Source organism: Balaenoptera musculus, chromosome 16 (assembly GCF_009873245.2).
Source record: "Balaenoptera musculus isolate JJ_BM4_2016_0621 chromosome 16, mBalMus1.pri.v3, whole genome shotgun sequence".
NCBI lineage: Eukaryota > Metazoa > Chordata > Mammalia > Artiodactyla > Balaenopteridae > Balaenoptera > Balaenoptera musculus.
Window position 1 is genome coordinate 9506134 of NC_045800.1, and position 26523 is coordinate 9532656.

A 26523-nucleotide genomic window follows, 5' to 3' on the forward strand; every position below is an offset into this window, starting at 1 on the left:
ACTTCTAAATTTTTAGCGATGGAAATGTATTACTTAAGTAATAAAAAAAATTAAAGCTTTCGAGCGATAGGAATGAGAAGGTAAACGAGGTCAGAATCTGGGGGCAGGGTGGAAGGGGGGTTTGGTCTGGATGAGCGAGCATGGGGGGAGGCTGTGCCCTGGGAGGTGTACCCAGAGGCTGGACCAAGCAGAGGTTGCTGGGCAGTGGCAGGAGGCACAGCCCTGCCCTGCTTAGGGTCTCTGTCCAGTGTCCAGTGAGGGTGACAGTGGGACGAGAGGCGGGGATTCTCTCCCAGGAAGGCAGGCTGTGTCTTCCTCTCCTTGGGCTGCCTGGTACAGCTGAGCTTCATCTATCTTGTATGTTATGGAAGAGACCCTCCCGCCCCACCCCGTTGCCCCACAGCTGAGGCTGCACAGGGCCTGCCCTGCTAGGGGTGGGGTGGGCCTGTGGGAGGGGAGCATCCCTTAGCCACTGTGGCTGGGCAGGAGAGGGGCATTCAAGCCCAGGGCCATCAGGCGCTTGGGGCTGCTTTCCAAGCCAATACCCCACACCACAGGTGTCCTCCCCAAAAGATACATCCACATCCCACTACCTGTGAACGTGACCTTATTTGGAAATACGGTATTTGCAGTTGTAATGGAGAATCTTGAGATGAGCTCATCCTGGATACAGCATGAGCCCTAAAACCAAAGAGCGGTGTCCTTATAAGAGAACGGAGAGGCAGATGTGAGACAGAAGAAGAGAAGGCCACGTGAAGACGGAGACAGAGATTGGCATGATGCAGCTACAAGCCAAGGAACATCAAGGATTGCCGGCCACGGCCAGGTGCCGGGGGAGGCATGGAACAGACTCTCAGAGCCTCCAGAGGGAACAAACCCCACCTACACTTTGATTTTGGACTTCTGGCCTCCAGAACTACGAGGGGATACATTTCTGTTGTTTAAGCTGCGAAGTTTGTGGTGATCTGTTACGGCCATCCTGGGAAACTGGGACACCCCCCCTACCCCTTCACTGCCCTTATACAGCCACCCTTCAAGCTGGGGTCCCTGGGAAACTTAGGAGCAGTTAGGGAATCTAAGGGAGACATACCCCTAATCTCCAAAGTGGCTTAATTACCTGTCATCCACTGTGAATTGCCACTGTTTCCTATTCCTTTGGAGAGGAATGGACAACATTTCAGGGTTGATCTGCACAGACTAAAGGAATGAACAGGAAGAGTGACAGCCTGCTACCTCTTTGAGCCAATAAAGGGAAGTAGATTTTGCCCCCCTAAAGTCCAAGAGAATTTGTAAAAACAAAATCTAAGCTAATTCAACACACTCAATTATTTAAGTAGCAAGTCAATATTTCTCAATTGCTTCATCTTACAAACACAACCACGATAACAAAGGAAATGTTATTTAAATCTGTGGACAAAAAAAATGAGCCCAGACAGAGAAGAGTGAAAAGCCAAATCTGATATGATTTAACAAAGGTGAGAAAAGACCCAGCCTTTCCCAGAAAATAAATCACAGCCACACTTATTGCCAAGATCCAAAGAAAAAAATTTATTTACAATAGAGAATTTTATTTGAAACATGCATTTTCTTTTTTTTTTTTTTTAAAACAAATCAGCAAATGCAGATCAAGTTTACACTCCTTAAGGCAAGAGTCCCTTTGCAAGCTGTACATGATCATATTAAATCCAAAAGCCGCTCACCCTGGAAACTCATGTACAAAGGGCAAGGCCAAGGTCAGCGATTTGTCTTTTATTAGAGAATCAGACAATCTCCCTGATACAGGAACTCTGAGGTCAACTTGCTATGAATTATACTAGGAAAATGCAAACCAATAGCAAGAAATTCTGATAGTCTCCTTAGTACTGCATATAATCAAATCAACTTTATTTAGAAAGGAAATACAGTAGTGCATACGAAAAAGTGAAAACAGAACCTGTCCACATAAACAGAGGAACAGCAGTGTGCCGACGGTCATATTGCACGCAATGGTCAAAGTCCAAACATTTGGTTCAAAGTTAGCTTTTCCCCATTTTGGCAATCAGTTCATCACAAATCTTGGTGAGTTCTTCTATCTCTTTATTCTGCAAATGAAGACAAAAAAAGAGGTTGATGAAATCTCCTGGTTGTTTGAAATCAAGTCAATCAGAATGGTCACTGGGCTTTTTAGGGGGAAGGGGTCCTCCAGGCCACCTGGTCCCCCTGAATTTATCTAAAGCAGCAAAAGAAATGACCTGGAGCCAAACAATCTGTACATCCCAGCTCCAGCTGTGTGACCTTGGGCAAGTTACACAACCTCTCTGAGCCTCGATTTTCCTTATCTCAAATGTGTGGTTAATAACATCTGTCTCTCTCAGAACTAAATGAGGTAAGAAATATAAAGTTCCCTGCACGGTGGCCAGCACGTAGTAAAGGCTTAATTAGTACTGGTTCTCTTCCGTTTATTTGCCTCCACGGATGTGGGCACAGAAGGATGGTGGCTGTTTTTGAGAAATGCCACCAGAGGGGATAAGCAATTCTACCTGGATGGGATCCCTAGCATTATTCAGAGGATGCCAGGTGAGGAGGTGCTGTGGATACAGGGCCCGAGGAGAGAGGTGAGGGCAGATGCAAGACGTCTTCAGGGGCTCCTCAAGTCACACCTTGCCCGTCCTCGGAAGCCCCATCAAGAGGAGCCAACTACGTGTTCATCTCGCACCAGTGATCCAACAACACTGTCTATTCTCCAGGAACGGGATCCAATGGGGCGACGCCTCCATCTGGATAGCAGTGGCTCAGCTCTCAGATGGACTAAATGTCGAGCCTGATGCTGATTTGTCTCAGCAGCCAATCTTGAAGGGTCCTCTCCAAGGGGGCGAGATCTTTCCGGTATCCCCAGAACATTGTGCAGCCAGCTTTTCCTCGAGGTCCCCATGGAAGGCAAGTCAATCACAAGCCTGTGCCCTGAGGCTGTACTGAGGCCCTTCCCCGGAAACCTTGGGGCCTAAGACACGTTCCAGCCCAGAGCCACGTACCCTGTGTCCGGGCTGGGCTCCCGGTGCCACTCATCACTGAGCCGGTGCCTGGGAAGAATCAGCCCTCCTTAGCAGGGGAGAGGTTCGGTCCTGGCTGCAGCCCTGCCACCAACCCCGCCGGGAGAGAGCCCCACCTGGAACATCCCCTTGGCCTTGGCCCGTCTAGAGTTTTCGGCTCCCTGAGGCACTGAAATGCCTGTTGGAAGATGGGACTCTGCATGGGCTGCAGGACCAGCCACTAATCCTGAAATTACTATTATCGCCACTACTGCCACTGCTGGGGCTGCTAAGAGTGATTTTTCATCTTATTGGAGCGCTTACTACGTGCCGGTCACCATGCAAACCCAGCCTAGGCCCTGTGGTCGCACTCTGTGCTCCCCACGGTCCCTTAAAGGTAGCCATTATTATCCCCCCACTTTTCAGTGAGGAAACTGAGGCTCAGAGAGGTTAAGCATTGTGCGTAAGGTCACACAGTTGGTCAGACATAGCAAACCTGGAATGCAAATTCAGGTCGGCCTGGCTCCTATACAGCTTGGCTATTTTATGTATTAGGCATGCTGAGAGGCACTAGCAGACCCACTCGCTATCAGTTCTTGGAGGTTCTCCAAGCTCTATCCTGGCACCATCAGCCCACCGCCCAGGAAACTGCCCCATCACGGAGCTCAGCTCACTGGGCAAAAGTCCCGGCTCACTTTATCAAGTCCCGACTGGGCGAAATGCCCAACACCTTCACCTAAGAGCTGCCCTCGGGGGAAATCATGCTTCTGAATCTCTTGAAAATAGAGACCGCCCCCTCCATGTCACTTAGAGCCATTTAGCGAAGAACTCATGTGGTTAACCCCTTCTTCCTGAGTCTTAGTTTAAGACAAAACTATGTCTGCAGATACATTTGTATTTTTTCTGTTATCCAAAACAGTGCAAATCCAACTTGCTTTCTTCTTTGTCTTTTAGTTTGCCAGAAAACCTAGCATCAATCACCTTCACTTTGCGACTGTAACCATGTGAACAGGCCAGGTGCCTTGAAAAGCATCTCTCCTGACCCTGGTTTTAGCTCTATTGATTTAGCTAACATCAGGATGCAATTTAAACACCATCAAACCGTGATGGAAACAAGAGGGAACAATCTCAAACCTTCAAGATCTACCGGTTTAGTCCTCCAACATTACAAACCTAGAAACCGAGGTGAAGTGCCAGGCCTGCCGAGGGTCAGGATGGATGGCAGGGAGGGGCAGGGACCTGAACCTCCTGAGTCCCGGGCTCTTTCCCTGACACCATGCAGGTGACGTGAGAGGTGGTACCTGCCCACTGCAGAGGTTAGCACTGCTTGGACCAGAACCCCTGGGGACCCCAGCCAGCCCGTGCTGGAACCTGGATGGGTGCTTCTAGGGGAGCAGAGACCATTTGGGAGACACCCTGGGCTCCTGCTGCTACCTGCCTATAAAGTATCCTCACCAACGCCCATCAGGACCCCAATGCATGTGAAGTGCTGCTACCCCCGGCCACTGGGCCCTCTGATGACCCCATCCTGGGGAATCCTAAGGCTCAGTAAATCAACCAGAATGGGGGTGCATGTCTGCAAGCACACGCAGGGAGGAAGCCTGCCTGGCGCACACTCACTCAGAATCAGATTCACAGCACCCCTGGGTGGAAGGGGCTTCTCATCTGGACACCCAGGGAGACGGTGTTTAAGGTGGTCCAAGCACTTGACTGGAAATCGGGAAATCTGGGGACAAGCTGAGGGACCTCAGGAGGATCCCACCATCCGCGAAAATGAGAGGACACCTGGGGGCCCTTCTGACCCTGACGCTGCCCATGTTCTGCAGCAGCCGCTTGTCTCTGCCCAGCGGGTTGCCTGTGGGTACCATCCACTTACTAGTAAGCTCACTGGATGCAGAGATTAAAGTACTATGCCTGGCACACTGCAAGTGCTGAGCAAATATCTGACGAATGAATGCTGAAAAGGAATGAAAAATGGCAATTCCCAGAGAGGCAGAAAAGAGGCCAGCCTCAGGGCCGCGTTAACCTGGCTCTTCCAGAGGGAGAGCGAGGCCATGCTCATGAAGCACGAACTTGTCCCGGGAGTGCCTGACATGTGGGCTGTCCCGGAGCTGCCATGTGTGCAGGAAGCCTAGCCTCTGTGTGTCTCAGTGTCTGGCCAGCCCGGCCCGCCTGGGCCTGTTACCTTCTGCTCCAGCGTTCTTTCCAGAGCGTCCACTCGAAGCTGCTCCTTCCGCAGGCTTGCCTGGTACGCAGCCTGCTCCTGCTGGGCCTTGCCCCGGACCTGGGCGATCTCAGCGTTGGCCCTGCAGGAACGGGGCGGGGATGGGGATCAGAAATGATCACCCTTCCTTGTAGATGCCTCCCGCTTTCCTCCTCCCAAATCTGGGCAGGGGGAACCAACCACCTGGCTCCAGCTCTTTCTGATGGGCGCTGGAGCACAGGAGCCCATGAGAACCCCCATCCTCGTGATGCCCAGGTGCTTCCAGTGGGTACCCTGGAAATTACAACACGCATCCTTTATTTATCAAAATGGATGCGAATGGAGAGTGCACTCTTATGTTGAACTGTATTGAAAAACACAGCTGGATTAACCAGCCTGCCCAAGCCAATGGCAGGGGTGCCAGGAGCTCCCAGCCTGCCTCGGCCGGGGCTGCTGAGGGGCCCCTGGGAGCAGACCCGGGGGGGGGCATTACCTGTCCAGCTTCTCCTCCGCGTGGACCTTCAGCGCCTGGTACCTCTGCTCTTCCTTCTTTACTCGGGACAGGTACTCCTGTGCGCATTTCTTCAGCACCTCTTCATTCTGACTCAACAGAGGACAGGGGTCGAGCCCACAGAAGAAATGCCAAGGAGGGTTGGGAACCCCAAGCGCTCTGGGACGCAGGTGTAACCCCGGACAGCCAGGTCCGAGCGCCCCAGCCTGCAGGGATGGCCTTCCCGAGCGCCCCGCAATCCTCCCAGCCTGCTCCACCTCCTCCACCACATGCGTCCCTCCCGCTCTGCCCGCGAACATCAGCACACCTTGCGGAAGCCCTCCAGGACCTCTTTCATCTTCTCGTATCTCCTGAAGAGATCGGCCAGAGATTTCTCCACCGAGTTCAGGTCGGCCAGGGCTTGCTCCTTCTCCAGGACCAGCTGCTGGACCGTCTGGTGGGAGACCGACTTCTCCCTCTGTTCATCCTCTGGCAGGAAACACGGGAACAAAATGATGGGGCCCATGGGCTGCGGACCTGGTCTCAGGGGCTGGCTGAGGCCTCAGATGCAACTCAGCCTGACTAGCGAGCAATCTCAGACCTTGGCTTTTGGTTGAGACAGACCCACTCCCCCGAGCCCATCCAGCTCTCTAAAGGAACAATATCCACGGCCCCAGCATCCCAGACCTGGGCCTGGGCAACATTAGATGGGATGGAAATGAACCAGCATTTTTTAACCTGATCAATGCAACCTCCTAAATATCTACCTTGGAGACCCTGGTGATTCTATTTGATTGTCCACAGCACACAGACAGATCCATAAGGTAAAAAAGAAAACATCGCTGCTGAATTTTGTGTTGGGCCAGATTAACAGGTGCCGTAGATTGAGCTGTGAGGGAGGGAATCTCCCTTCTTAAGTGTTATTAAGCTCAAGAGATGGTCATTGGAAAAGAAAAAAGGTTTCTTCATCCTTAAAACATCCCGTGAACCCAAAGCCCACATAACCATGGCCCTGAAATTCTGCTCCACACAAAAATGGACATTTCCTTTGATACAGCAAGTGTCTTAACTCCCAGGAAAAGGGAGCTATTTCTGTCAAAGTGAGTTTCTCAGTTATGCACAAAAGGATTAAATTCTGGCCCAGTTCAGAGTGGCTGATCCTGGTGAAAGGGACTGCTTTGTGGGCCACTGCAAGTGAATATGCCTGGAGCCCCTTGAAAACCCCTCACATTGATGGGAAAGGCTTCCTCTGGCCACTCTATAGAAAAGTCCGTCGACCGCACAGCATTCTCTATGCTTTGTACGCCAATCCATCATTGGTCTGGGTGGGCAAGGAACCACTTGCTCTGAACCGTCTGGAACTTTGCTGACAGCAGAGAGTGGCGGGGGTGAGGGGAAGCCCCACTCCAAGCTCCTGTCCTTCCTTGGCCCCAGGTCAGCTGGGAGGGCTGCCTGGGCCACAGGATGGACAGCAGCTGTAAATGATGACACAGCCATGGTAAGAGCAGCGGCCAGTGTGTACCGGGCTCTTGCACGTGTCGGGCGCCGGACCGACTGTTATCTTGATTCAATGCTCCTAAGCCGGCACCCGGCAGCCAGGCTGAGCTTCCAGAAGTCCAAACCGGGTCACCCCACCCCAGGGGCTTCCCTCTGCCCTGGAATAAAATCCAAACCCCTGCCCCACACGCTCTGCTCTCAGCACTGCTGCGCCTCTGCTGGGAACACCAGCCCGAAGCTCCCCGCCTCGCTCAGAGGCGCCGTCCCCGAGCCCGTGTGGGAAACGCCTCCTCTGAGTGGCCCAGCGGTGGCCACTCCGTATTGTGAAATCAGACGTGTGGGTGTGCACGTGTGTGTAGAAGGCACACTCCACGGGAGCAGGGTCCTGAGTCTGTTTTGTCCGCTGCTCTGTCCCAGAACTAGGACAGTGCCTGACTCACAGGACACCTCAGTACACGCTGTGCAGCCGGGCAGTGAATGAATGAGCACGGCCTTGCGGCAGATTTCGACTATCCCTCCGACAGGAGAAGCCGAGTCACTTGTTCACTGAGGATGCAGCACATCCAGATCCAAGCCCAAGGCTGTGCTCATAACTGCACCTCCACGTGAGCCTCTTAGGAATGGACCTGGAAGGATGTAGCTCCCTTAAAAGCGGGGAGATGTTGCTTTGGGTTCTTTCCCCTTAGATTCCCGATAGACGGGCATCTTTTCTGTATCTTGACGTCAGGCATGTTCTCGGGTGTGGGGAGGAGGGAAGGGCATAGCACAGGGGGCCACATCCTGGTTTCGGCTCCAGCCCTGACCATAAACTTGCTCAGAAGTCCTCCCTTGAGGTCCCAGGGTCTCATTTCCAAAATGAGGGGCTTCTCACACGTGAGCGTGTATCCTGATCAGCGGGGGGGCTTGTTCACACACAGATGGCTGTGCCCACCCAGCGGGGTCTGATTCGGTCAGTCTGGGGTGGGGCCGAGGACCTGCATCTGTGCCAAGGTCCCCAGCGATGCTGAGGCAGCTGGTCCAGGGACCACGTCTGGAGAACCCCGGGCCCGGAAGATGCCTGAGGTCCTCCCACCCTGCCTCTCAGAGATCCCGCTACCAGGGCAGAGGTGAAGACCCAGGAGCCAGAGTCTGAGAGCCCACATTCCAGACCTGGCTCTGATGCTTCCCAGCTGTGTGACCTTGGGCAGAGTTTTTCAGCTCTGTCCTCCACACCTGAAACAGGGGATCATAGTATTTATCTTATGGCATTTGGGAGAAGATTAAATATAAAGCCCTCGACACATAGTAAGAACCCGGTATCAGTGACCCGTTATCAGCAGTATCATTGCCTCCCCTGAACTGGTACGATGTCAAGTCGCAGTGACCCACAAAGGGGGCTGAGCTTTTTAACATATAGCAAGAACAGAACCGCCAGCAATCTGTTTGCTACATCTAGACTCCTAAAAGAAAGGGCGTTACAAAGTTCCACCAGTACCCAAATGCTTGTTTTTATTCTTTGAATTTTAGCTGCTTCCTTAGTTCTCAGCAAGCTGTACAATGCACATTCTGGGCTGGTTTTACGCCATGTATACATTTCACTTGGCTTGGTAAAGGAGCCATTTATCAAACGGAGTCCATCTGATTTCCTGGATCTGAGATTAGGCCGCCTCAGGCTTCCTTTTCTCCCCCATAACCCTTGTAAAAATAGAATTTCCCTGTTCCCGGGGGAGACGGAGGAGGAGAGAATGCTTCACACATCTTTTTTCGTAACTTACAAATGCTGCTAGGTGCTTCAAAGCAGGAAATCAGCTCAAAACCCAAGATGCTCTAGACACAACAATAAAACAATGGCCCTGGAGATTTTCTGGCTTTTTCAGGCGAAATACTATTAAACCATGTGGGGAATGCAGCCAAAACACAAAAGCAAAAGTAACAAAAATAGAAAAACAAACAAACAAATAAGGGTTGCAATGGGCGGGTGTCAAATTAGGTGAAAAAGCATTTACTTACCAGGCTTGCCTGTTTGTTTTGCAAGCAAAGGGCAAGAAGCAACGGAAAATGGAAGCAAAACAGATAATCAGGGCAGTTGTTAGGAAAGCAGGAAAAAAAAAAAAAAATCAATCGCAACAACCTGGAATGCAGAAAGCACAGGAATCCCTTTTTGTTCTGAATTCTGAGTAGTCAGTATTTGAACTTAATAAAACATATTCTCTTCAGTAACATACGGTGAGAATGGACAGTGATGGCAGGACAGATGTCACATTGACATGGAGCATTTGTGAAGGTTAAACAGAGGTCAGGGAGCCAGCCTGGAGTCAAGGCTAGTGGAAGCTGGGTAGAAGCTGGCTTTAACTTCAAAATGCTATTACATCCACTCTGGGTCCTGAACTGCAAGCTCTCTGGGCCTGAGTTTCCCTTTCCATGAGGAATGGTGGGTGGGTGAGCGGAAATGAGACGAAAAATACGGGATCCAGATGAGACACATGGATGTGTTTCCTGCCTCAGAAGAAGGCAGGTCCCACCCAGAGCTACAGTGAGTCCCAGCCATGCCACAGCCCCACACCATCCTCGGCAAGGACACGAGGACCCTGAAATCGACAGTGGCCCTAAGTGGCGACCTGCAAGTGACTGACGGATGACATCCACAGACATGCCACCTCTCGGATGAGAACAGCTCTGGGAAGGTGGGTGATGAACAGGACAGGAAGTGAGGATGGGGAGGGGGCGATGAGGAACAGACACACAATGAGGCGCCACCCCAAGTGACAGCACTGCTTCCAGCCAGGGACGCTGGGGAGGGGGTCTCGCAGAGCCACCCAGAGAGTGCTTAAACACCCCCAAACAGGAAAATGCTCAGAGGGGCAGTTTCACAGCTCTTGAAGACAGGGGCTCTCAGGCCAAACACACCAGGTCTCCTGGAGGGGGTGGGGATAGGGGGGTGGCATGTGTGGCCTTAATCCCTGGAGTCAGGGTTCCAAACGCTCCTCAGACTGTGTCTGAATTGAAAACACTGTTCTAACTACTGTCACCTGCAGCGTGGAAAGCATCAAAGTCCAATACTCTTTCTGTCACCACAAGGACAGGCCACTGTGTCAACTAGAGACTCTGACTCTGTCAGTTTTCAAGAGGGAATGTCTGCTTCTATCAGACTGCCAGCTGAGCAAGGACATTTGGTTGCTCTGGGCAGCCTGCTGTCACGTTGCTCTGGGCAGCCTGCTGTCAGGACAAAGGCTCATGTCCTCTTCAACACTGGCCTAAACGTCATCATCAAAAGTAAAAAATAAAAATGTATGACTCTGAGACGCAGAAGGGTGTTTCCAGATGAGCCACGTAGGTCTGAGTGACGTTTTCACGTCCCAAGACTCCAGGATGCAGAAAGGTTGCCAAACAATGTGTACTGGAAGATATAAATCCTTCCTTCTGACCATTTTCAGCAGCAGTTTCAGTTCCAAGAGTTTATTTTATTTTTTTATCTCATCCATATGTATCCATATGTTATACCAATTTAACAAAGAGGTTTCATTTGATAGAAAGCATACACCATGAGGTTGATCCTTAAAAAGATCCCAATGGGCTTCCCCCTGAGCTCTGGGAGAAATGGTCTTTATTATAATAAACCAAAATTAAAGCTTTTTTGAATGGAAAGCACTCAGTTGGAAGCTTCTTCACTGTTCCCAAGGCTGTGGTCATATTTATCTTGGGGCAAAAGCTAGAGGTGTGGTGTGACATATCCAAACGTTTGAGATGACAAGGGGTCACCTGCTAAAACAGCATCAAGCTGTGGTTTGCAGTGAGCTTATGTCCTTTGGAGTAAAAGGTTTTTTAAAAAACTGCTATCATGGACCTAAGCAAATAAATAAATAAACAAAAATCCCACACCTCGCACCCAGAGTTTTAAAAGCATTTCTGAGTGATGATCATCAGTGAAAAGACTTGGGCTTGGAACTTCTGCAAGGCCTTTTCTCACTTTTTCTTTAAAAAAAAAAAAAAAGAGCCAGGCGTGTATAACTTGTAACATGAGGCCTTCTTTTATTGCAGGCCAAAGTAATCTGTCAGTACTGGCTGCCAGGGATGCTGTGTTAAGATGGATTCTGAGGCAGTGTCCAACCTCAGTGAGAAATAGTGTTGTGACCAGTTCATAGGGACAGGCAGCTGGACTGCCACGTGTTCTACTGTCCTTGTTCTAGACCTCTGTGTAAAGGCCGAGTCGGGTATTTTTTCACTTGTGTCTAAACTAAATTAGGGTTTAGAGATTTGATTATAGAGATCTGATTCTCTCCCATGAGCAAAAAAATCACCCAAATATCCTAGTAACCAACCCAAATCTCTTTCCCCATGAGGTGGGCCATCCTGGCTGGATCAAATGGTGGCCATTGAAGTGACAGCCACGGCTTCCCACAGGCATGAATAATTCATGCTAAGGGACACACATGCTGGCAGGTGTTTCCAGGAGGTCCCCAGACTCACTGATCTGGGGCAGAGCCATGTTCTGGGACGCTCTGGTCCCTCCCTAAAGGGCTTCATGCTCTAAGAGGAACCTGAGAGGAACACACTCCGAGTCTCTACCTTCAAAGCCCTCCCCAAAGTTCAGAAATCTCAGGGCAGGTCTGAGCCCCCCACCAGTGAGGACACCCACCTATCATCTGGGCGATGGTCTTCTCATACTCAGCCACTATTTTCCTGTAAAAGAAGTGAAAATAGGTTGGAACCGTGACCACACAATGGTTTTTAATTTCACGCGGGAGCCCATGTGCTGGATATCAACAGCCTGACCGCTGTCTAAGAGGACAAGTCTTATGGGTCACAGGTGGCTCAGACTACTAGGGACCCCTCCAACCTCAGCCCTCTTCTTGCACACCCAAATAGGTTCACTTGCCTAGTGCAAGACTGATCAAATCACTCCCTTATACAAAACCTTCTGTGTCTCCCCTCTGCCCACTGAGAAAAAAAATAAGGCCAAACCTTCAGCCTGACAGTCGAAGCCTTCTGTCACCTGGGCCTTATCTTCCTCATCAATCTTACCTCCTTCCACGCCATCTTGTGAACACAGCGGTTCAGTGAGAACAAATGATTTCTTGTCTGCTCCGAGCTTTCTCACCTCTATGGCCTTGCCCATGTTGTTCACTTCCCCTCTCTCTTTCCACCTGTCATAGTCTGTTTCTCAAGGTCCAATTCAAATGCTACCTCCTCCAGGAAGCCTTCCCTGATTTCTCCTTAGAACCCCATAACATTTTATCTGAATCTTCTTCCAAAACATACATCATAGTACTTGAGTGGAAGCTCCTCAAGGCCCAGGGACCACTTCTTAGTCACCTGTGTTGTTGAGTGGGGAGTGGCAGGGGAGGAAACAGTAGCACTTCTTGGGTAGGCGCAATAAAGAGAAGCTGCACAAAAGCACTAAGATCCCTTGCTTATAAGATTAAAGGAAACTCTCAAAAAAGACTTGAGGGTTTCACCTACATTATCCAATCCACAAGCGAACCAAGAGCTACTAATCTCCAACAGATCTAGGACCTGACTGCAGCTGACCCTGCCTCTCCGAGCTGTGTGATTTGGCCAAGTCAGTAATGGATGCTGAGAGTTCAGCTTACTCCCTGGTACAGTGAGGATTACCTTAGACCTTGACTTTCAGAACTGGGGGGTGGGAATTAAATGAAGTTAAAAGCGACAGTGACAGCAGAACACACTCTTGCAAAGGCTAAAGGCCTTGCAGCTGCTGGGTGTCTGTCCCTGGCTTCTTGACCTTGGCCGCAAGGTCACTGCCTCACCCAAGGGCAGACCCACCACAAGAAAGGCAACCACAACATAAGCCCACTTGCATTCTCTCTCTGAATCCTACACAGAGACACTTCATGTTTTCTGTGCTTAAACAACCCCTCCTGGCACCCCTGAATCACAAAACAGTGATGGATCTCTGAGGCTGCCCCATCTAAACCCACCACCACTGAGGGCAGAGGCGGGACCACAGCAAGTAAGGGATGTGTCCTTTCAGAAGTGCTAAGAGACCGGGGGCCAAAGAAGTGGTCTCCCTAGAATTGCTACACAGGGTCATTCAGGAACCTTTCCAGGATCCCAGGGCTACAAAGTGGTAGAGCTAGGATTCAAACCCAGGTATCAACTCTGGAGTCTTCGTTATAACCCTTCGGCTCCATTGCCTCCAGGCATTGTGACTTACCCCCATTTTACAGATGAGGAAAGTTAGACACAGAGTTAAGAAACAGATTCAGAGAACCTGCTGTATAGCACAGGGAACTCTACTTGACTCCGCTGGACAGTAGAAACTAACATCACATTGTAAAACAACTGTACCGCAATTAAAAAAGAAAGAAAGAAAGAAAAAGAAACAGACTCAGAAGCAGCTACGAAGCAGAGCCTGACTTCCACCTGGTCTGGCTCCAGAGGCTGACGTTTACGGCACCAAAAACTAGTGCCTCTGTGCCAGCTGGTGACACTTGAAATCCCACCATACCCGTTAGCAAACAGCACTCCCTGGAGCCCCCAGAGGTACAATTTCTCCCAGGAAAGCAAAAGGAATCAGAGACAGAACTTCCAGCCTCCCCGTATGTCCTGCCTTCACCTTGAGTGCAGGCAAAAAAACCAAAGCCACCCGGTTCCCTCCCCCACTCCCCCTTAGCCAAAAAAAAAAAAAAAAGATAAAAGAGATTTTAAAATAATGCAACTACAGGGCCTCAGTTTGAATGTGAAATAGCACTAAGATTAAGCTCCAGAAGTGATCACAAAAACTGTCAGCAGATAGATGGAACTAACAGAAGAATTTTCAGGAAGATACTATTTGACCTAGAAAATGGGATATGATCACCTAAACATTTGCTTATTACTTAAAACGGTAGCCAGGAATATGATTTTGATAATTAGCTAACAGCTACTACTGCAATTAAGTGTACTAAAAATGTACAAATTCTTCGACCAGTGTTTAAAAATGCATTCATTCTCTTATTCCCACACTTTGAGACTTTAAAATGAAGCCTATTATGTATTTTTGGCACAGTGCCAGACCTCCTGTCTTGTTAAAATGATTGTGCTTGAATCCATACCTTCTCTTGCAATTGCCTCAGCTCGTGCTGAGGAAAGGCAGGTGTGTGGAAAATGAACTATGCCCCCTGCGCCCCGCCACGAGCAGTTCTTAGACCCCGCAGCATCCAGACCCTGGACAAGATGTGCTAACCCAGGACGGTCAGAGCAGAGGTTTGGGTCAAAATTGCTTTAAAAACGCCACTTACAATATAGTTTAAAAAGTCACATCCCAAGGGTAAATTCTAGCCCCAGAGATGGTTTCTTAGTTTCTAAGAAGATGATACATTGAGAAAGGAAATAAAGGGGAAAAGGCACGTGAGGAGTGGAAGCAAAGAGGCAGGCCGCTGGGTACAGTGCAAAGAGCTTGGGTTTCAGAGTCAGAAAGGTGGATTCAAATCCATGTTCTCGTTAACCAGAAGCTCCAGGGCCTCCGTCAAGTCACCTAACCTCTCTGAGCCTTCGAGCGGGGCTGACCATCCCCTCGACAGCTGTGGGGAGAAACAGACTGCGTGTCTCCAGCCAAAAGCACAGTGCTTGGCACACAGCAGGTACTTACCATGTGGTAGCTGTCATACTGCTGTGACAATAGGCAGCAAATGAAAATAAATCACTCAAGCGACATTTGGGAGACACCCTCAATGTTTATCGATTGAGACTGGTGAAATTAATTATGTTAGACCCTTAAAAGGACTGTCAAGCACCTGTTGAACAATAAGGTCAAGATGTGTAAAAATCTGTCCAAGTTACGCTAAGTTAAAAAAGAGTGTAGGGTAATGTACATTTCTACACTCCACTTCTGAAGAAAAATGGAGGCTACATAGATGCCTTAACACATTTGGGATCAGAAATGGAAAATTCTGGGAAGGATACACCAGAAATGGTGCATAGTAGTTACCTGAAGGGTGTGGAACCAGAGGCTGAGTGGGAAGGAGATTTGTTTTTCCTTGTACATATATTTATTCGATTGCACTATGTGACCCATGCTCATGGTATTTTAATAACAGTAATACCCTAAGAATACTTTTGTGAAAATACGAACCTTGTGGAATAATGGATAACTTCTATAGAGGACACTGTTCATGGGCCACACCAGCTCCAGCTGTTATCAAACCACAGGCAAGCATCCCCCAGGTACCAGGAAGCCCAAGCATCACAACTGACCTCATTTCCATCACTTCCCGCCTGCTTTCTTCATATTTATCTTTCCAGTCCGAGACCTCTCTCTCCTTGGTTATGATCTAGTATCAGGGAGAATAAGAGGAAGAAGGTTAGTCCCAGATGAGTCAATTCAGTTCTGAGCAATTCATACACCAAGACAAAGAAACACTAAATAAATATGGAATTAAAACCTGCTACACCAAATAATTGTGTTTAGAGAATTTCCCCGAGCATGAGATAGAAATAAGCCAAACATGAGACTTTCACAGTGCCCACAGAGAGCAACTAAAAGGCATGTGCTTTTTTGTTGTAACTCAAACGAGGCCCTAAAGGCTCGTTAAACGATAGTGTCCAAGATCAAAACCCACGGTTTGCCGCCTGTCTCTGCCTGCAGTGGTCAGAGGAGAAAGTCTGTGTCCAGAGATGCTGGCTTTGTGGACCGTGGGTACATACATTTATTTACACATGGCAGCACCCGGAGCTTTTCCCAGGGCACCCAGAGCCGGCCTTGCCTTCTCTGAGCCACGCACACGCCACAGTACCTCTGCCCTGGCGATCTGGAGGGCGGAGTCCAGGTCAGGCTGCTGGAACAGAAGGCCTGTGGGTTTCTCTACCTCGGCCGTCCCGAGGCGGGAATACAAGGCTGTTTTGGAGATGGTGACGTCTGTTGGGTGAGCAGCTTCTCTCTGTGGAATGGTTTTTAATTTTAACAAGTTAACATTCATCTTATGACAAAGAGAAGTGCATTCATCCTCTCATGAATGGGTCAGTTGTATGGTTTTGAAACAAAGAACATCAAAAGTATGAGAAAATGCTAAGACTAATGGATGGGGAAATGCCGGATACAATCTACAGAAATCTATCATTCTGCACCTGCACTGGCTGACAAAGGGGCTAATGGCGGACGCCTCCCCAGCTCCCAGGCCCTGGAGTCAAGCACGTCTGGTGCCCGTTTATCACTGCCATTTATCAGCTGCAGAGGCATTTAGGCACAGCGCATAAGAACCAAGGTCATCTTCTAGCAGGCTCCACTTCCAAAATAAAAGCCTGACGGTGAACAGTGTTGAATTCTACTCTATGTTTTCCCAGTTTTGAGTAACCACAGATCCGATCATTTTTGTAAGACTTGTCCACATTTCAACTTAGGGGACGTTGGTTAGCTCCATTTGAAAGGATATAATTCACACAAAGCTTAAGGCCTACCATAGCTCTCAACCAACATCACCTTCAGCGAGCTAGTTTCTGGGTGCCAAAAGGTAAGCAGTACGTTGGAGTTACAGCGTCAGCGGGAACACTGAAAACTGGATCACTGACGACATCCCCCTGTGCCGATAAGCCCCCTCGACGCGTGGTGTGATTCCCTGCCCCCACGACTGACACTGGACAGTCACAAGCCTCCTGGGAGGGAGGAGAGGCCTGTGCTGACTCTTCCTCCCTTTGCACAAATGCTCAGCCATTTCCAGCACACCCGAAATGCAGCATTAGGAACATTGTCAAACAGTGCAGCGGGGTTGTCAGTCTAGTTCTACTGCAAAAGAAACGTCAAACCAATCACACTCTCAGTCCGATTCATTAACCTCCTGGCCCGTCGTGGTTGCCAAGGCAAACCTCCACCCTGGTTACCAGAGTCCAGCTGGACGTGAAGCAATGGGGGTGTAATGGGCGGAGGGCAACTGCTTTTTCTTTGGGAAATTTATGAGAAGAGATGGAGCCGTGAACAGAACACCACAGTGTAGGAGAAAGAGAGAGGTGTGGGGAAGGAACGGTGAGGGCTTATCTTGTAGACGGAAGCAGAGGAGATGAAAGGTGGTAACTGGGAAGGGGGTGACCCGAAGGTGCTTGAGCAGAATTTCTCTCCTCAATCACGGGAACAGGCATGCTTACCCTACTGTGGCCTCAGAGACAATGAACTTGTGACAGCTTAGAAAACGCAGGTGGAAGCTTAATGGATAGGACTGGAGGTCACCGAGTTACGGCCAGTTAGTTGTACGCATGCACGATGAACTGAGCGGCGTAGGCTGCCCTGGAAGCGAGCGTCTGCCGCGTGGGTGTCACTGCCCCTGCCTGGCCTTGAGTATCTGGGCTAACTCTCACATGGGACCAGAATGACCACTGCTGGTCAGAGGGGAGCACCAGGCCCCAGGTGGGACACGCCCACCTGTCAAGTGGGATGCCAGGATCTTCGGTGACAGGACATTTGAGCAGAACACAAGTTTAAAGCCCTCAGGAGCAGGCAGGCTGACCTCTCGGAAGAAAGAGGGCCACCAGACCAGAGGGCAGAGCCTCTCCCACGTAGGCGTTAATCTCTGATGTCTGAGATCTTTTCAAGGTTCTACTTGTCAAATGGGAAACTTCTCAGGAAGTAAACTGAAAATTATACCTAGACACCAAGACTCAGTATTTACATTTATCGAGAAAGTTCAAAAACACAAAATTCTGAAGAGGATTTTTAAATCCTCTTCTGTTCCTGTCAGTTAAGTAAAATAATGTATTCTTTGAAAACAATTAGAATAAAGTTTCAAAGTGGAAAGAACCTTAGACACCATCCAACTCATCCTGGTCCCTCTGATGATGAAAAAATTGAGGCTCTAAATAAGATTTGGCCAAATCGTTTCCCAGAATGAGATTCAGTTCTGACCCAAGATAAACCAGCTCTCTGAAGTGCAAGAGAAAATTAATTAAAACTAACTTTATCATACTGGGCAGAAACAAAATATGACCAGTGCAGGAAGTAATGATCTTTAAGCTGCCTAATGTCCTTTGTAAAACAAGGAAGGGGATGAAAAATAAACAAAATAAAGAGCTTTCTAAGTAAATGCAAATGGTTACTACCAGATACAGTAATTCACTATCACCGGTCATCCTGGCCACCTGGTGTTTTCAACAAAGAAACATAATGACTTCAGAATCCATTTGAATTACTACCAGAGTATCTGCATGTTAATGCAATTCAAGGTACACACCCTGGTTTTCTCTTACAACCAGGAATTGTTTTTAGCTGAAATGAATAGGTTTGTCTCTTGATGATATTTTAAGATCAGACTTAGATTAAGCTTTGTTTCTCTCACATAACCTCCCACCTGCTACTTTAGAGAAACCAAAAAGCCACCAGAATCACAAATTGAGATGTGAAATGGCCACGACTCAAGACAGCACGGGACCAACGTCCAACCTCTCAATACACTCTCTCAAATCTTGGTCCCTGCGGGGACCCCTGGGGCACTGTCACCTGGGTCAGGCCTGCAGACCTCATGCCTGGGGTCCTTCTGGCCTTGCAGCCAGGGGCTGGGGGTCTTGTCCCTCACCCAGGCTCACAATCCTCCTTGTGTCCAACCCGCTGTTGCCAGGCTCAGGGGAAGCTGCCATGTCTTGGACCAAAGCAGGATCGCCGTCCCCGGGAACCAGGTGGGAGAGCAGTGAGAAGGCGCAGGGGTAGGGCCCAAAAGCCGAGATCAGGTCATGGGCCAAGGTCGTGGAGCGTAGACACAGGCTGGGCGCTTGGGGGGTGTCGGGGCCACGTGGCGCCAGGTCAGGCAGAGAGCAGCCTCACCCCGGTGCCACCCCATCCAAATCTGACAAGGGGCGGGTCTCAAGTTCAGGATGGCAAACAAGAGGAAGGCACTTGATATGTGCCCTTATTCCACTCCCCACAGGAGGCGCCACCAGCACCAACTGGACTCTCCTTCCCACTGGGTCAAGACATGGCCTCAGACCTCAACACAGGCTGCAGACGATAACCACAAATTCTTGAAACTGGCAAATAAGCTGAAACCCACGTGCCAGCCCTTTGTCACTGCTCTTCAGACTGTTCTTGTGGGTTTCGGGTATCACCTGGGTAAATGTCCGGGGTGGGTGGTTTCCGGACACAGAATGAGAAAAGGAACCTATGCTATCAGGCCGCTCACCAACCATACAGTTGCCCCAGACCTGATTCCTTCTCCCACTGATGCTGTGACAACCCAGGCATCTTCCTTTACGGGCCAGGACTCCTGGAGGAATCACACACTGAAGATTAATACCCTTTCCCTCCCGGGGGAGCCTGTTTCTAGGACCTCCTCCGGTCCCAAAGCTTGCCATTTGTATGATCCTTGTTCCTATGTTACCCAGACACATCCTTCCTTCTTTATATAGGGTCCCCCTAATCCCAAAAGGCCAGATACTGGACCACAGCCAGTATCTGTTATACACACAAATTAAATCCATCCCTGTGCCCTGCAGCCCTCGGAAAGCCATACAGATGGAACGCTTAGGTTCTATCCACCCTGGTTTAGCGGTGAATTCAGGGCTGAAGCACCTCACAGCCAGTGACCTGGTCAGATCCCCCACTAGGAGGACACAACCGAATTCAGTTCCACCAGAAGTGTGTGGAAGGAAAACAATAAGGAGTCTGACACCCCAGCCCCTATGGAGTTTCCCTCATTTCTAACGTTTTCTGACTAATGAGACAGGAAACCGCACACCAGTGCCTGGAAGGCTGGCTTTGCCGGCCCTCAGTCTGAAGGGAAACGTGAGTGAAGCCGCTTACAGGAGCGGCCAGAAATCACCCCCATCGTATTTCATGACGTTTTTCATCCCCTCAGTATGAGTTTTTTTCATTCCAAGTGATTTCATTTTGTGTTAGCAACAGTTTAAGACCATGCTGCCAGAAACACTGGGTTAGGTCACCTGCAGCTGAAACATATGGGCAGAAAAAAAGAGCAAATTGGATACACAGCTGCTGTCTTCTCTTTCTATATATCAGCAGTTTCCAATGCGCTAAGGGGTAATCAAGCATCTCACCAGCAAGAAACCCACAGAAACCTAATTGGGTTCAGGTAAATGGACCACCCTAGGTCTGGTGAGCTACAGAAAAGAGCATCTATTTTCCATGGGCCAAGGTCACTAGATTAATATACTTCTTACAAAAGCGGTACAAGTTCCTATGGTAGAGAAAAATGTTCCTCATACTCCAAGACACTTCTACCCCTCTGGAATAATTCTTTTAACACGCCCTTCTGGAATACATAAGGAGGGAGCGGGGGCTGTCTCTCCAAACCACACTCAGTAGATTCACGTGACAGTATTTTCAATCAAAATCGGGACACATGGTCTGAGAACAGGCTTTAACTGATGGGAAGTCAACTGCTGGCCGTCTCTGAGAAGGAGGCACGGGTATCAGGCAGTCCTGAACACTTTATACTCAATTGGAACCACTGAGAACATGCTCAATTCTGCCTCAGACTTCTGGACAGGAATAAACTGTATTTATAGTGACCAAACGTCAAGCAATTCATTCTGTGTTTAAGCCACTACCCAAGGACATCAAGAAATAAATCTAACAGGGAAAAAATCCTTACTGCTTAATGCATTCTAAAAATCTCATTTTTACGGAAATTAAACCCAAGTTTATGGGTTGGCCACAAGAACAAGGACATCAGCAATCGGTGTTTACATTCCTGTAAACATCCGATGTTCCCAGTCTGGACACCCATGGGATGACCATCTTCTCTCACTGAGAGATGTCTCTGGAGAGGGGTCCCCATTTGGTTCCAGGGAAACCACATGTGGGGGACCCACAGGGCAGGGACAGCAGATGAACTCCTGATCCTGTCCCAAGGACAAGTGACGGGAGAGAGCACGGGCCCCTCTGCCAAGTGAGCTGTTACTTGAGATGTACAGGCAATGAGCTCCCATATGGAGATTCTAGTGCTGGTTCCCGGAAGGCCAGTGAATCACAGTCAGGCCTTGGGCTGGTTCCCAGGCTCCGTTTTCCACATCTGTAAAATAGGACCTGGACCTGCTGTCCGAAGAGAGATGTTGGGAGAGTCTCATCAGGTAACAGAGGCACAAGTGAAGGTCACCTCCCAGCAGCTTTCATTGACCGTACACCTACTGTGTGCTAGGCTCTCTGCACGTCACCTACTGTCCTCACAGCAACGTGCAAACTCGCTGCTATTAGCCTGCCTCTTGTCACAGATGGAAAAACTGAGGCTCAGAGAGGCTCACCAACTGGTTCAGGGCCACAGAGCACACTGGGGCCCAGTCCTGGTCTGACAACCCAGGTTCACCGGGCTGCCAACTGGGGGCGGGGTGTGGGAGAGGGAATGAGGCGGCTCCTCAGAGACCAGGCGCACCCGTCAGCCCTGGGGGTGGGCTGAACCTCCCTGGACCACGCTCCATCGTGCATGTCATCGGCAACGCATTCCAGTTGTTAAGAAAAATTACTCCAAACTTGGAAGCCAGCAAAACAATTTCTGCAGGTCTTGTCAATATCACACTCTACCCTAGAGAAGGGTTGGCAAATTACGGCGATGGGTCAAATGGCCTGTTGCCCTCTTCTGTAAAAAGGGTTTTACTGGAACCCACCACACCCATTCATCCACATGTTGTCTGCTGCTGCTTTAGCAGAGCTGCGGTGCCAGAGTTGAGTAGTTGTTACAGAGATCAAATAGATGCCCACAAAGCCTAAAATATTTACGCTTTCCCCTTGCAGAAAAGGACTGCTTTTCTGTAATCCTTTTGACCCTGGCCTAAGGGTCATCTGACATCTCAGGAAGGTCTTGTTTTCACCTATTCACTATTGACTAGGATCCAGTATCAGTATAATTAGACGTTAACTTGTAGAAAATAGAAAAGTTGCAAATTATTTTTTGTTAGTAGCGAAGCAAATGATTTCTGTAGGAAGAAAAAAGAACCTCAAAGGTTATGAATTATCTGTCCTGTTTAGCTAGTATTAACCTGTTTTATATCTAACTTTGCAATCTTATTCCAGCTTCCTTACCCCACTGACTGGACATCGGTTTCTCATATTTTCCTCCATTCAACAAGCTTTACCATCCTGCTGGTGTGTTCAGTGTGTACTTTTATGCACAAATTACACTTGTAGCTTTTTGGAAAATCATACTTTGTCGAACACCTGCCTGGCCATGGTTAGCAAAGAAGCTTCTGGACCACACAACATTCTCAAGAGGCAGCACACGGCAGCAGCAAACCGGTACCTTGGTGTCCTGGCGGCTACGGGCAGCCAGGGTGATCTGCCTGGCCAGCTTCAGGGCTTCTATCCGCATGATGGCAAACTCTAACTCCTCCTGCCGGAGGGGTGGGAAATGAGCAAACCGCAGGGGAAATGCATCGAGACAGGACGGAAATGTTTTCCACATCCAAGAAACGAATGTGCCACGTGAATGTGTCATGACAGATACTCGGGAAAACATACGCGTTGGCTTTCTTTCACAATTAACACCTCAGCAGATCATGAAATAAGTGTCTCATTTCCTTTTTTTTTTTTTTTTAAATCACCCTTTGGGATGTCTGGCGGGAAGTATTACGCAAATACGAAATAATTTTTTAAATGGGATCAGAATTTTTAGCGCACTGTTCCTTCAATTTCTCTCCTTTTGTTCATGTCAAGTTGGCCAACAACTTCCACGAGTAGATTTGCGTATCTCAAATGACTATTAACAATCTCTCTAAGTTTTTGCTCTGAACATCCCAGTCTAGAGGGTATCAAATTGAGCTGTCAAATTTAAAGCACAGACTGTAGACAATTGTTTTGGTGCCAGATACAAGACCTGAGTCCAGATGTTATCTCAACAGGGGTCTGAGATAACCTTGTATACATAAACAGCCTGGTTCCATGGTGAGCTAACGCCCTTGGTTCCATGAATAAATCAGAGAAACTGCTTTTGGGGCTCTCAAAACTTCGGAAAAATGACTGCTTCGGTCCATTTTCCAAATTGAAATACAAATGGTTTGTTCCACATGTAATGGCACGATTTATAGCACTCTGGCGTCCTGGGTAAAGAACACCACATATATCTGTCTTTGAGGGGAAGCTATTCCATCTGGAACATTCTCAGCAATGCTCCATTAAATCCTGCCTCATTGCATTTGGAGTTCGGAGGTTCATTCTCTACTGAGGTTTTCACAAACTCCCCAAAGGTCACACGTGGGCTACAAACCTGAAGTTTCTGAGCAAATACTGGGGGGTTCTTTTCTGCTAAGTCGGGTTCCAGATAGTCAAGCGCACCACAGAGAGAGGCTGGATGAGCTAGCCTGCTGAGGAGGGCATCAGCAGAGGCAAAGGAGCCCTCAGGAGCTGTCTGAAGGCCGGCAGAGGAGGACACAGAAGAAAAATAGAGGAGAGCAGAGTGATATCGGTTCCAAGCAAGGACCACCCATCTATTGGCTGGACATCTCTGCCTTAAGGCTGAAGAGAGTATCAGTTAGGTGCCAATACTTTCCTTTTCATCTGGACTAATTCCCACATGCTGATCGTGGGCACCGTGAGACCGGCAGGCCCAACCCGCTCCCCAAAAGCACAGCCTTAGGTGCCCTCTCCACCCCCATGTCACCCTCACTCCATAACCAGTTGCTAGGAGGAAAGCTACCCTTTACTTATTTACTTGAAAACCTCAGCGGGTAGGAGACAAGGTAGGTGATGGGGTTTCCACACATAAGTCATCAAGAAAATACTTTCCAGTGTAAATATCCAAAGGAAGGTTTGGTAAAGGTCATTTTCTGAATAATGGAAAGATGACTTCAAACTGGTAGATCAGAAAGACTTCAAAATCACAAGGCAAGGTTGCAGAAGTTGAATCACGCATGAGTCCTTCATAGCATCTATTTGACAGACAGCCTAGGTCCTGTCTGGACTCTCTTTTTGCTCACTATTATTTTCCCAGTATCCATCTGCCAGACATACAGTAGGTGCTAAATAAATACTTGATGCGTGAGATAAATGAACGTCTACTAATCTGGAGCAATAAAGCAACATGCCAAGTCAATGGCCTCATACCCTCTTGGGGACTGCTAGGGGGAAGTAAAAAAAGAAAAACAGAATTCACCAGAAGGGTGATCGATTTTAGACGTGTAGGGCGTGCAGGTGAGGCCTTCAGCTCAGGTCTATTCGCTCTGCAGGTCCCACAGGGGTTGGGAGGGAAGAGGTATAAGTCCTGGTCTATAAACAGGAGGGACTTCCCATCACCAAAGCCCAGGAGAACCAACTGTTCCGCAAAAGGAGAGTGCTTCCTGATCGACCATACACTGCCCTCTGCCAAAGAGGACAGAGAAGCAGGGTACAGACTGATGGCAGCTCAAAAACCAACAGTCCAGCCCGAAGGGGCTAGAAGTGGAAAATGAATAACGCTGAAGGCAAATAAAGCACTTAGGTGAGAACTGCAAAACCACACTGGTGAGGACGGAGAGACCTTCTCTCATCATTATGGGGTGGGGTCTCCTAGGCTGGCTTCTCTGGTGGGATAGGGGCATAGGGACCCACATCAGGTACCAGGGGAGTGTTGCTCTGAAGGCCTGGCCCGAGTGGTGACAGAACCCAGCTGACCCAGGGCTCACCCGCAGTGATCTCGGGCCCCTCCAACCCCACTTACAATTTCAATCACTTCTGATGCGGTGCCCAAGGCCATGGCCTCCAGCTCTTTCTGGGAGGATTTCTCTGGCACCTGCAAGTGTGGCTCCTGGTTGGGGGCCAGCCCTCGTGCAACGGGATGCTGGATCTTTGCCCCGGCGTTCACAAGGGCTTCAGTCTCCTCGAAACTTGAGCTAAGGAAGCAAAGCGCATCTTTAGAGGCTGCACTGGAAATCTCACTGAAATTAGCCAGGATGCCCCAACTAACATAGCAAGGGATCCTAGACTTCCAAGGTTATATTCCCCGAGGAAAATGGGCAGGTCGTAGGTGGCCAAGGGGCCTGTTGGCTGGATAGAGGGTGGTCCAGCCCCACGTAAGAGCCTGCTGACAACGGACGACAGCCAGAAGCACAGATGCCATTGGCTAAGGGTACGAGCTCTGGAGTGAAGCAGACTGCCAACCCGTTGGCTGTGCACCTTGGCGGGAGGGATTAGGTACCGTAACTCTGTGAAGATCAAGTGAGATGCTGCCTGCACCTAAAGCACTCGACACAGCGCCGGTCACAAGGCGCCACTACTGCTGTTGCAATAGCATCGCCATCTCATTCCCACCACCCTGGGCAGAGTCTGGAGTAGGTATGGGAAGTCACAGCAAGAGCGTTCACTCCTGCTCAGTGAAAGCGGCAGGTAGGAGAGGACAGGAAGGCCCCAATGTTAGCGTGATACCCCCCCCCCTCACCCAATCCAGCACCACACAGCTCAGAACAGGAGCCTGACAAATGCTTGCATTCACATCCATATGAATAATAAACGTTTATCAGGACTTCATTTGTGCCAGGCCCTGTGACAAGTGCTTTCCTTACAGCATCTCAGTTTACTCCTCCTTTTGGCTACTTGAACAGGTACCCCTACCCCTATCCCAAGTGGCAACTCAATTCATCTTCAAAAAATCCCTACAGGATCAATTTTATTATTACTCTCACTTTACACGTGAGGAAACTGCAGCCCAGGAGGGTCAAGTAACTCGCATCAGGTCATACAGCCAGTAGGGGTTGGGAGTGGGATTCGGGCACTGAATGCTGAGGCGTGCTGCCTCCCCACGGGGCAAATTACACAATAAAGCGGCGTGCACAGGCAGGCGATGGGAGGGGCTCACGCTCTCAGCAGTTAAAGGGTGCTACCTTAGTCCAAAGGGCAGCCCGTGACAAACCCACTGCATCTGTGCCCCTGGGGACACTGAGAGACATGGGATTGTGGGCTGCCTGAGTGTGTGCAAATGAATGGGGGTCAGGAGAGCAGGGCAGGTGCTCAGAGGCCTGGGGACCTCCGCCCCGGGGTGTAACTCTCTCAAGGTGGAAGTCGTACCCTGAACACGGCGTCGGGGACTCCGACATCCGGACGGGGGGAGACTTGACCGGGCTCTCCTGAGAAGTGTCAAACATAAGGTACAAGGCCTGCTTCTTCGGGGCGTCGTCGTCCTGCTGCAGGGATCAAAGTCACACGTCAGCTCGGCTGTAGTGGCCTAAACACGCTACAGAGACGAAAACCAGAGCGCTCTTCAATGGGGACAGATAACTCATCAGGGAGAAGCCTTCACTTCTCTCCAGCCAGCCAGAAGAGAGGAGAAAGCGGCGCTGGCTAAGAGAGAGGAGAGGAGGACCGGAGGGAAGAGGAAAGCGTAGGAAGAAAGTGGGACCGCGTGCAGTTGGGAACATTTCCGGGGGGGACTGCAATGGTGTTGGTGTGCTACATGCTGCTCAGCCCATCGGCATTTACAGGCCATCCTCTCTGGATGGGCAACCACGCT

The 26523-nt window shown here is 49.5% G+C and overlaps 1 protein-coding gene across 17 annotated transcripts in view; it reads right to left on the reverse strand.

Annotated features, from left to right (window-relative positions):
• Nucleotides 1-1528: 1528 nt before the first annotated feature.
• TACC2 (transforming acidic coiled-coil containing protein 2) overlaps nt 1529-26523 on the reverse strand; it is a 212876-nt gene continuing 187881 nt past the window's right edge. For 10 of the 17 annotated variants that reach the window (XM_036828561.1, XM_036828563.1, XM_036828567.1 and 7 more), the window contains 11 exons: nt 26082-26197; nt 24739-24910; nt 23311-23451; nt 22348-22437; nt 15913-16056; nt 15374-15450; nt 11814-11857; nt 6030-6190; nt 5705-5811; nt 5194-5314; nt 1584-2081 (listed from right to left, as the gene is read on the reverse strand). In XM_036828561.1, coding sequence (XP_036684456.1) covers nt 2016-2081; nt 5194-5314; nt 5705-5811; nt 6030-6190; nt 11814-11857; nt 15374-15450; nt 15913-16056; nt 22348-22437; nt 23311-23451; nt 24739-24910; nt 26082-26197 — 1239 coding nt within the window. In that variant the 3' untranslated portion in view covers nt 1584-2015. Of the gene's footprint in view, nt 2082-5193; nt 5315-5704; nt 5812-6029; nt 6191-11813; nt 11858-15373; nt 15451-15912; nt 16057-22347; nt 22438-23310; nt 23452-24738; nt 24911-26081; nt 26198-26523 lie in introns of those variants that run through there. The other 7 variants (XM_036828574.1, XM_036828572.1, XM_036828571.1 and 4 more) reach the window with 4 other exon arrangements.